The sequence below is a fragment of the Solanum pennellii genome, chromosome 9 (assembly GCF_001406875.1).
Source record: "Solanum pennellii chromosome 9, SPENNV200".
In the NCBI taxonomy this organism is placed as follows: Eukaryota; Viridiplantae; Streptophyta; class Magnoliopsida; order Solanales; family Solanaceae; genus Solanum; species Solanum pennellii.
In genome coordinates, this window is record NC_028645.1 from 40331271 (window position 1) to 40343901 (window position 12631).

General features: G+C 35.9%; 1 protein-coding gene across 1 annotated transcript in view; it reads right to left on the reverse strand.

The window, feature by feature from the left end:
- LOC107030146 overlaps window positions 1-12631 on the reverse strand; it is a 41706-nt gene that overhangs the window by 19821 nt on the left and 9254 nt on the right. Inside the window, exon 2 of the mRNA XM_015231530.1 lies at window positions 7969-8229. Within this exon, the coding sequence (XP_015087016.1) occupies window positions 7969-8229 (261 nt within the window). The remainder of the gene's footprint in view (window positions 1-7968; window positions 8230-12631) is intronic.

The following is a 12631-nucleotide window of genomic DNA, read 5'->3' on the forward strand; positions in this document are numbered from 1 at the left end:
TATATATATATATATATATATATATATATATATATAACATAGTCTCAATATGGATGTCTCCTATCATAACCATCTAAACAAGAGTATCACAATTGGGCATAGCCCATACATGAATGTAGTAAAGCCACAAATCGGCTATACAATCTTTAGTACTCAAATGAAAAGGGAAAGAACTAAAAGTCTTATAACTAGAAAAACATCAATAATTTAATAGTTGCAATGCCCTTAAAAAGTGAGGACCTACACAACTTTGATAAGTGAGATTTCCAAGTCTTCTTCAAAAGTGATCACAAGCCCTTCAACGACCGGAACCGAAAATGTTTGGGAAAACGGGGGAAATGGGGTTAATCACATGTATTATGTATAGAGTCACATGCACACACAATATAAAATGATGCTAAAAAGGGACATTTCATTATAGCATGCTAATTCACTATGAAAAGCATTATGCATATTCATGAACCAATACAAGTCAACAATACATATTCATTAAGTCAAGACCATGTACATCAAAAGACCAAACCTACTAAGTCTAGTCAAGTCAATCATTCATACTAACATACTTGAGAACATAATAAAGACAACTCTATTATCAAGTTATAACATCAATAAGAATGAATAAGAGTTCATCAATTTATAACAAAGTAAGACCATTACTCATGAATCCTTCTTAAGTACACTAGTGCAATGACTAAGCAATGCCCCATAACCTTACTCAATCAAGAAAACCTAACAAGAACCATAACCAACGGCCAAATTCACATATCATATCATTTAGAGTACATAACATCATACTTTAGCAATAGAGACCAAATACATGTTCATAAGAGTGACCAACATCACATAGTGTCATTACATGTAAGATCATCATATACATATCATTTACATTTATAAGCATATACATACAAACGAACAACCTCCTAAGGATTCCCTCAAGGCAAACTAATGCAAGGCATATTTAGAGTCACATATCACTACCTAGGACAAGTCAAACCTTTTAAGCCACCCTACTTGATTTGTACTTCATTACTTCATTTTAGTTTTGTGAACACTTACCTGAACCGACACATACCACAAGAGCTAAGTGTGGAATCCGTTGTTGTAAAACCTTACACCGATGAAGGTGGTCTACCGGGCAAAGTAGACCCAAACATAAACGTAGCTTTCAAGATGGATCCACTAACTAGTCTTCCTATGGGGGCAACATAGTTAAGGAAGTAGGAGATAGGTATGAAATCTCTACATGTAATTTTGCAATTGGAGCCTCATCTCATGAGAATCCATAGGGTTAGTATCCCTCATAGGGGAGTCAACACGACATGTGGAACTAGAGGTTGAATCTTCATCTACGGAAAGTCAACACCTACTATTGTCAAGTTCTCTCGGCGCTAAACTAATGTCCCTGTTTAAATGTCTTTATGTCATCCGTTATGATCAAAATTTTGTTTAGGTCATAGGCTCTGTCCCTTATATAACAATCATCATAATAGCTCAATAATAATTGCATGAGTATTATTCTTTCATTACAATTTATACATGTGAGGTAGCACATTTACCTAATCACATAATGATAAGGCACATTGGTAAGTTCCATCCTTATAACATTTACATCTTAACGAACAACTCACAATCAATAGTCATGACATTTCAACATCATACCAACCCTATCAATCTTAACATAAGGTGTACTGCAATACAACACCATCACTTGATCACAACTAACCATAATTGAAGTAATGTTGTGATAAAAAGACTTACCTTATCTCCTTCATAAGTCATCATCAAGGTCTTACAATCAACCCTCCAATTAAACCAAACCATGGGTGTAATATCATTCCACAATAGTAACCAACATCATAATAAAGTCAATTCAATCACTACTCAACAATTCATTACTAGTTCATAGCCTAGGATTAGAGACTTAGGTCAAATTAATGATCTACTTCACAACCTAGGAAAATTACTGAAGAACTAGCATGATAGGATTAATAAACATATCAATCTATTCATAAATTTGCATAATAACGACATAGGATAGTAAGTCACACATTAACCAAGCAAATTTCATCAATACTAGGTAATTCAATTAAAGATCACAACCTAGGGTAAAGGGGAGTAGGTCATCTTCTATAAACTATACCAATACATCAAAAAGTAGTACAATTGAATAATAATTCATTTTAACCTACTCATCATATCCAAAAGAAATCGTAAACAAAGCAATTCACAAGATCAATTTCGTATTGGTAGAAAACCCACCTGAATTTCATCTTTTTGAATTCAATTTGAAGGAACCCTTTGGGGAAAGAGATCCCAAAGGTGAAACGAAACTATATCTTGTTGATTGATGAATTTTTATTGAGAAATTTGAACTTTATCAGCCCTATAACCCTTTACCTTGGTCTTCTATGGTGTTCTTCTACTTGGGAGAGAGAAAGAAGAGAGAAGGAAGAGCAATTGGGTTTTGGGAATTATGAGGAATTAGGTTTGTTTAATTAGGTTAGGGTCTTTATATAACTCATTAACTAACTTAATTACACCTCCCTTAACCCCTAGATAATTAATTAAACCATCTAATTAATTAATTTAAAAAATCTTTGAAGGTGAAACAAAAAAAATCTTTGACACATGAGACCACGACCACTCCCTGTTTGTCAAACGACGACCAAGAGACCAACCATCCTGTTGGACCGTCGTTTGTGACAGAGACTGTCCAAAACAGGCTTCCAAAGAATTTGGATAAGTTACCATCAACGGTGGACATCGACGCCCCGGCGATTGGACCACGAGCTGTCGCCTGCAATCCGTCGTTCGACACTTCCTTTTGTAAGCTTTTGCCAAATTATAAGGGTCCTCCTCAAGTGACCTTGGTTGTTCCTTGGGGTTTCATACCCGGACGTTTTGACTATAAACTAACTCTAATACGTGTTAGAAACGGTTATACCAAATTTCATCATTTTCGGACTCCTAAAACTTAGTGAAAGAGGCTAAGGCACACTAGCACCTCTTGAACTAGTTTTCGAATGTCATTGACGTTCCTTAATGTTTTCATTTCCAAATTCCTTAAATGACTTATATGCACTATTTCGGACCTTAAAACTGTGACACAACCCTTAAACACTCATGTTAGACTTTAGAACACGTATTAGACTTTCAGAGTATTACATTATCCCTCATTTGGGAATATTCGTCCCCGAATGACACTAAATTCTTTTGGAAGGAAGGAATAGACTCAAGACTAGCATCCCAACTAACAACAATACATGATTTACAACATCAATCATGGAATTTACACATAGTAATTAAAAATTTTGAATTACTACACATAAGGCTCAAAATCATAATATGAGGAATATCCTTCTCACAACAACATGAGTTCAAGATATCATTAACGAGTCAAATATGACAAAACACAAACTATGAACATGCTCGATATCACTTAATAAAGACTCACCATATCAAAATTCACAACATAATTCAAAACAAGAAGAATTGCAAATTTTCAAGTCTATAAGCACAACTTCGCTGTAATTTACCGTAACATGAGCTTGTTTTCAAAACTTCACCAAAAATCAAAACAACTTCAACTTTAGTTATTAATTTCATTATTAGTAATAACAACTAACCTTCACTAGGTAAGACATGAGGATAACGGGAATTCATGTCGGCCTCGGCCTCCAATGTTGCTCCCTCAACTAGGTGGTTTCTCCATAACACTTTTACGGAGGTCACCTCTTTGTTCCTCAACCTCTTCACTTGACGATCAAGGATTTCAACCGGAACCTCTTCATAGGAGAGGTTATCCTTCACTTCAAGACCCTCAATACGAAGAATAGACTCCGGATCAGCGATACACTTCTTAAGAATGGAAACATGGAAAACCGGTTGAATTGATGATAGATTACTAGGGAGTTTCAACTCATATGCAACCTTACCAACCCTTTGCAAGATTACATAGGGACCCACATAATGAGGATTCAACTTCCCTTTCTTGCCAAACGAACCACCCCTTTCATAGGCGAAATATTCAAGTACACTTTATCACCTTCTTTAAACTCTATATCTCTTCTCTTATGATCGGCATAAGACTTTTGCCAATTATATGTTGTCTGCAACCGGTTCCTTATGATATGACCTTTCTCTAAAGTATTATAAATCAAATCCGTGACCAGGAAGGGAAGACTTGCCAACCTCAAACCATAAAATAGGAGATCTACACCTCTTACCACACAATGCTTCATAAAGCTCCATAGATATGGGTGAATGATAACTATTATTATACGAGAACTGCACCAAAGGCAAATGCTCATACCAACTTACTTTTGAGTCAATGATATAGGCTATAATCATATCTTCAAGAGTTTGAATAGTTCGCTCTGCTTAACCATTCATTTGGGGTTTAAAAGTGGTGCTTAACTTCACTTGATTACCCAAAACTCTTCGAAATGATCTCCAAAACCTAGATGTAAATTGAGCACCTCTATCCATTATGATGGACAAAGGAACCCCATGAAGACTCATTGTCTTGTCAATATAAAATCTTCCATAATCTTTAGCCGAATAAGTAGACTTAACGTAATAAAGTGAGCATATTTGATCATCCTATACACTACCACCCATATATAGTCATATTTCTTCTGAGTTTGAGGTGACCCCAGTATGAAATCCATGTTGACATCTTCCCACTTCCAAGTAGGAATTTGGATTTCTTATAGTAGACCACTCGACTTTTGGTGCTCGGCCTTCACTTATTGATAATTGGGACACTTTGCAACAAACTCCGCAATACCCCTTTTAGGCCATCCCACCAAAAAAACTCTCTAAGATCATGGTACATCTTTGTAGAACCCGAATGAATAGAGTAATGGGCTCCATGAGCTTACTCAAGGATCCTACTCCTAAAATCATCCACATTAGGCACACACAATCTCCCTTGATACCTAAAAATACCATCCCATTTGTGGATAATGACTCATTCATATTTCCAAGAAGTGATTCTTTCAACTCCTTCAATAATGGATGAAGGTGTTGCTTAGACTTCACCTCAACCACCAATGACGACTCGGAGTTATGATGTACCACAACACAACCATTTGGAGAACTTTCAATCCAAACCCCTAAACGAGCCAACCTACGAACATCATTCACTAGGTTTCTCTTGGGTTTTTCCACATGATATGCACTTCTCATGGACAAACAACATAGAGTGTCCGCTAACACATTAGCCTTGCCCGGGTTGTATACAATTATCATGTAATAGTATTTCAACAACTCTAATCATCTCCTTTGCTGGAGATTCATCTATTTTTGAGTGAATACATATTGAAGACTTTTATGGTTTGTATACACATCAATATAAACCCCATAAAGATAATGCCTCCATATATTCAAAGCAAATACCACAAACGCTAACTCAAGGTCATGAGTCGGATAATTCTTGTCATTGACCTTGAGTTTCCTAGAAGAATAGGCTTTTACTTTTCCATCTTGTATTAGAACACACACCAAACAAACTCGGGATGTATCACAATAAACAACTAAACCCTTAGTAACCTCCGGTAGGGTCAGTACCAGAGTGGAAGTAAGCCTATCCTTCAACATTAGGAAGCTCTTTTCACATGCCTCCGACCACTCAAATTTCACATTATTTTAGGTGAAGGTTGTCAAGGGGGAAGCAAGATACGCAAACCCATCGACAAACCTTTTATAATAACCGGTTAGGCCTAAGAAAATCCTAATATCCATAGGAGCCAAAGGTATAGGCAAATTTTTAACCATCTCGATCTTCTTTAACAACCTCTACACCTTCATTAAATATGATATGACCAAGACACTCTACCGATATCAACCAAAACTCACATTTTCTATACTTGGCAAGCAAATTGGTGTTCCATAAGAACATGTAACACCATTCCCAAATGAACCATGTGTTCACCCTCATTCTTCGAATATACCATGTTGTCGTCAATGAATACAATGACAAATGAATCTAGGTAACTTCGAAGCACCCTATTCATTAGGTCCATAAACAACGCCAGAGCATTAGTGAGACAAAAGGACATTACTAAGAACTCATAGTGACCATATCTTGTTTGAAATGCCATCTTGAGAATATCTTCAACTCTCACACTATGTTGGTGATATCCCGATCTCAAGTCAATATTGGAAAAGAAACTCGCACCTTGGAGTTGATCAAATAAATCATCAATTCGAGGGAGAGGATACTTGTTCTTGATTGTGACTTTGTTAAGTTGACGGTAATCGAAACACATTCTGAAGGACCCATCCATCTTCTTCATAAACAATATCAGAGAACCCCAAGGAGAAATACTAGACCGAATAAAGCCCTTGTCTAGTAGATCGTTGAGTTAAGCCTTCAACTCTTTCATTTCAGCTAGAGACATCCGATAAGGAGGAATTTAAATGAGATTTGTATCCGGTAGCAAGTCGATACCAAAATCAATTTCTCATTCGGGAGGAATACTGGGAAGATCATTAGGAAAGACCTCCACAATTCCCTCACTACAGGAACAAACTAAATGGGAGGAATTTCAGAGTCTAAATTTTTGACTCTTACTATAAGGTATAAATACCCTTTAGAGATCATCTTACAAGCTTTCAAACAAGAAATTATATGACCTCTAGGAATAGAATTTCCCACCTTCAACTCTATGATGGACTCATTTGGAGAGTTGAACTTCACCACCCTTGTTCTATAATCTATTGAAGCGAAGCAAGCATGTAACTCATCCATACCCAAAATGACATCAAAGTAAAACATATCAAGTTCTACTAGTTCATTATGAGTAACTCTAATTTGAAACATTATTGGACAATTTCTATATAGTCTTTTTGAAACAACTGAATCACCCACCAATTTAGACACTGAGAAAGGTTCATTCAAGATATCGATAAAAATGTCAAAAATTTTAGCTAGTAAAGGTGTAACAAATGACAAGGTAGCAGCGGGATTAAGTAAATTATATATATCTATAGAAAACACTTTCAACATACTCACCACATCGGGAGAAGTATCTTGTTCACCTCAATAACGGAGAGCATAGAGGTGATTCCTCTTTGGAGCATAATCATTAGAACCACTTGCTTCAGCTTGACCACTACCTTTGTCTTGCCACTTCAAATTTTGGAAATCTCAAACTTTGTGTCAACTTTTACCACAGCTAAATCAATGTCCCATTCCAACTAAGCATTCATCGAAATGACCTTTTCCACACTTTGCGGAAGTAGGCTTCTTGTTTGGTAAACTAGTACCTCTTTACTTCTGATACTTAGGGATAGAAACTCTATCATCACGAGTCTTAGGGAATGTGGAAAGAACTTTGTTAGAAAACCTCTTCTTGAACTTAGGCTTGTCTTGAGTATCAAGCCTACCACTTAAAGCACCACCATCAAAAGACCTTGCCCGTTAGTCATCCCTACTCAATATTTTAAATGTTATCTCTTCCACATGTTGAGCATTAACCACGAGATGAGAAATGTTCATATTTTTATGTAGCATATCCGAACAACATTCTTCTTTCAAGCCAGCCGACACTCCCATTACTAAGCGGATCATTTCATCCCTACGGTCGGAAACCAATGAAAGAGCATACTTTGATAATTAAGTAAATTTCAAAGAGTAGTCAAGTACACTCATACCTCCTTGGCAATGATTGATGAATTCTTCCGCTTTGTCTTCCCTCTTCTCTCAAGGAAAGAACTGATCAAGAAAAGCCTTCTTGAAATCTCCCATGTCAGTAGTCCACCCCTTAAAGGCCTATTGGTAAGATGATAACTCGGCTTTTTCACTAGTAGTTAATCCCAAAGCATATAGAATCTTGTAGACTTCATCAATGAACTATTGGGGGGCTTCCTCAACCTTGGACCCATAGATAGTAGATGCATGCATTCTAGTAAAATCCCTCAAACGAGAGTCCATGGTTCAAACATTTGGTTTCCTCGGGGTACCACCTCCCGATTAGCTTGAGCTGTTATGGCTTGTGCTTTAGTGGTGACGGCTTGTGCTTGTGTAGTAATGTCTTGGGCCAGTTGGAGAACATTTGCCCTTATTTCAGCATCCGTAAAAAGTGGAGGATTGACCTGATCTTGGTCATCATTGGAAATTTCATCAAGAGGAGGTAATTGATTTCCACGTGGAGGAATTCCCGAGTTGGCAAACTCTTCATCAACTCTCCGACCGGCTGATCTTTGAGTATTCATGTAATACCTCTAAAATAATTTAGGTGAAACTAGAGACTTACATGGTTTTCATGAGGGTATAAGGTCCAAAAATGGTTTATAATGTGGTAAAGAGGTACTGTCTAAAGCATTATGTGAAATTGGAAGCCAAATGTCAAGGGACGACCAAGACGTTCGACGACTAGTCACCTGTGTTCTTCATGTGTATTTTATGTGTTTAGGTGTGTGTTATGATCTTATGAGGTCTTTATAGGAGTTATTATAGTGTTTATAGGCAGTGTGTCAAGTTTCATGACATTTGCAGGTCAAACGTCCAAGAACGTCCATGACGTTCGAAATGTTTGCCTTGAAATGACCTTGTATGTCTTAGCATGTTTCGTCAAGTTTTATGTGTTAGTTTTTGACTAAATTTATGTGGGAGGTCATAAACTCGTATAATAACATATTATGATTGGAAACGTCTGGGCAAACATCCCAAAGCACCAACCAAGGGTCCTTGAGGGAGGACCCTTCACAACAGCCAAAGCTGTCAAAACTAGCCCAACCTACAGATGGCAATCGACGACCAGTAGGTCAGTCTACGCCCCGTTGGTGAGGGAAAAAGGTCAAAACTTAGGCATGGGAGGAGTTTCATCCATGTTCCAGACTAAGACCAAAACAACTGACCAGCAGGATGGTCCGTTGGTGGGGAGACAGTCCATCGATAGACAAGTCGTAGATGGGCCTGCATTTTTGCAGGTTCACTGTTAAGTTTAAGGGTGAATTTCCAAATAATTTTTTGGGCGGTTAATTATGGGTGTTTTAGGTATTTTAAGTTAATATATAAGTCCTAATTACCTAGATGAACTCATTCTTCAAAATAAAACCCCAAAATCTCTAAAAATATCTGTGGAACTCCATTAAAGCCAAAACTGAAGGACGAGATTGGATTGGAGATTTGATTGGTGATTTTTCATAAATTTAGTGGATTAACATAATTTAGGTATGATTTTTTATCCTTCAAACGCAATTAATCAAGGATCCCAAAATTCAAAGAGATTTCAATGTTTTTTCAAAAGATGAACTTGTCCAATTTTATAATCTATCCATGGGTCTTTCTATTAAAGGTTTTAAATAATTTTATATTTATTAAATTGTTTTTTAATTATATGATTTTAACATAATTAACCTCTAAACTTTTGAAACCCCTGCACCCTAGTTTTTGACTACTTTATGGGCAAATTGATAATGTATTAATACTTATGAATTCTAGTGTAGTTTTCTATCGGCTATTGCATGATGTACGAATTGTATTTAATTGATGTTTAGGTTGTCTTAGATTGATAAATCCATATTTTATTTACCTGGATTCATTGAGTATTATGATTTCTAGGATTGAATTGATGATCATAACCATGGGTAAGGGCATATTGGTTTTTTGGGGTGATTTAGCTATGGATTGAAGTGGTGAGAATGGATTGGTGGTATGCTTTCCTAATTATCTTTATTTTATATAATGGAGCTCTTGAATTAATCTGTAATTTGTATGGTCCACTTATGGTGGCGTTGTTATGTGCCATAATTGTGAATTATGTGACCTCGTCGACGTTACCTTATGTATTATGATGAACATGACCTTGTCGGCACTACTTTAAGTATTATGATGATTTGTCTAGTTGATTATGTTAAGTATGATAATATCTATATACATGTGATTAAGGTGAAAGTATGTGTTCTTCTGTAAATGTTTCTAGGTGATGTTAGACTATGACTACGTCCTTATATGTGTAGTCTTAGAGTTGATGCATGGTTCTTCCGACTTGGCTATATGAGTCTATGATGGTTATATTGATGATGTTATAGTAGTTTATATGATTACTTAAAGATATTAATGGTTATTCCTATGTTCTTCTTGTGTGGTAGACTTGTTTTCCTTACTTGATACATGCATGGATGTGAATATGAGAAGTGATCACTTAGGATGCTAAAGTCTCTTAGTCTTATATGAATGAATGATACATGACCTTGAAGATAGTGATATGTGTAACCATTGAGAAAAAAGGTTATGAAAATCTTGAAGTCGAAAGTCGTAATGGTATCCTTCTTGTGTGAGTGATGGACTTAGAAATGATTGGCTGAAACAACATGAAATAATCCTTAGGGAAGTCATTAATATATCCTCTTCGCCATTTAAAAGCAGCCCTAGGGGACCTCTTTGGTGGGGTTAATGTGATTGGGGTATGAAATAGATATGGAACCCCTTCTTATGATCCTTTAGGTGAATTACTCTATGAGAAAAAAGGCTAGCACCGAGTGAGTATGGTAAGGGAAATATCTCTAGCTAAGAATGAGGCTACAGTGAAAAGAAACCCCTCATATTCCTTAACCATGTTCCTACATGGTATGTGTCCAACTTCTACCATTTGAAAGTAGAACACCCTCCATCGGAGTAGGTTACAACCCCGGATTCCATTCATTGCTACATTATCTATATTAGTTATTGCCTATTTTCATTATATGGGATAGCTACTAGTATTGGAGAAGTTCTGTGAAGTTTAGGTGGTTGTATGGGACGCTATCTAGACATTGCACAATATGCTTTTAAGATGTTAATGACAATCCCTAGGTCTTCTCCAAGACCATTACTTGAATGTCCTTATGTGAAATGTCTCTTAAAATAACCTAAGAATGTAATAACGTAAGTTAGAAATCATGTTAAATGAATAATTACTTATCTATAGCAGTTAAGGGTTGTCTAGTTAAGGTGTAAAGGGGGAATAGGAATTGTCACTTCATATCTTATCTAGATAAGCCTTAAGAATGACTCTAGCTGGGAAAGTTTGTTGATTATGTAGCCATGATCCAAACATAAATAGCCTTAAGGATTACTTAGGTAATCTTGATGAGGTCAAGTACGGACATTCTCTTCTTGATTTACTTGAGTAGGTCTATTGAAAAGATTTGGAAGGAGAATGTCATATTGCATGTATGTTTTTGTATTAAGTGAAAATAATCTTATCCTATGTAATCTAAAGGATATCTTAGATATGTATGAAGGGAATTGTATGGGAGGTAACTTCACAACTCACTCAAGTGAACCTTAGAATCGCCTTTGATAAGAGGATCTCATGTTCATGTGTTTGGTGTATTTTAAGTGTGCATGTTTCATGATAGGTGGTCTGAAGGATCATTTAGGTGTGCCTAGGGAGGGTGTATGGGTGGTCTCTTTGTCTTACATAAGTGTGTCTTAGGATATCTTTTAGTGAGAAGATTGCATGCTAGAAAGTGTTCAATGTGAATTGGAATAACTTTAGTGTAACAGTGAAGGAAATCACTGCAACAGTTATATGGGTTACTGTAAAGTTTTCCTTAAAATGTGAGAAATTGCTTTTGTGTTACCTTATGTTTTTCTAAGGTGTTAAATGTTGTTCTTATGCTTATATTATGATATTTAAATCAAAAGATGCATATTTCCAATAAATGTCAGTTTTCATGATTTTTATGCTTTATGCCATACTTAGTACATGTGTTTGTACTAATTTCATGCTTTTATCTATGTCTAAAGTGATTCATAGGAGAAGATGTATTGGGAGAGAATCTTGGATTATAGTATCTTTCAAAAAAGTTGAAGTATGTCCTCATTTGACTCGAGGGCATCGATACCTTTGATTTCCTATTTCGATGTATTATAATAGATTTAGTAGTACTATATTTCTATTGAATGGGCCGTGTCCCAAGTACTCTACTGTCGAGGATTTGATGAAATGAGACTTAGTATTTCCTATTAGTTTTACATGAAATATACTTTTAAATACTATTAGAATGTTTTGTGAAAAGTTTTAACTCCGCACTACTTTTTATACATGTATATGCGATGAACAATACGAAAGGGCTTGTACAAGACCTCTGAGAGGAAAAGTACGGTTGTTGCACTACGAGAGTGTCATATCTTTTAGGGTATGCTCTTCGGATATGAATATTCATTTCATATAATTACAATTAAAAAATTAGATGCTAAACGCAAATTGCGTCAAGACTCTAGAGGCACAATGTTGTATTTCCAAGAAAATGAGTGTTTCCTAAGCATCATATAGTTTCCTATTCAGAAGTGTGGAGCACTTCACAATTATGAGTATGTGGTTCAATGAGACATCTACTCCAAAGATATTCAACCTCATTCTCTGATACCAAGTTTGTCACATCCAGGGAGCACCGCCTAGACGTAACCGGTGTCGTCGTCCTCATAGAGGATTAAAACTAGCCTCTTAGTTTATATCATTACATTCATCATTTAAAAATGTGGAAAAATTTAAAACTTTTACATGTATCATAAGGTTTATATAGACGTTTCGCATACACATAATATATTCATATCTAGCATACATAGACCTTTCGTAAAAGAAGATTACATAATCTTCTACTTTATTGCATATATATATATACATATATATAT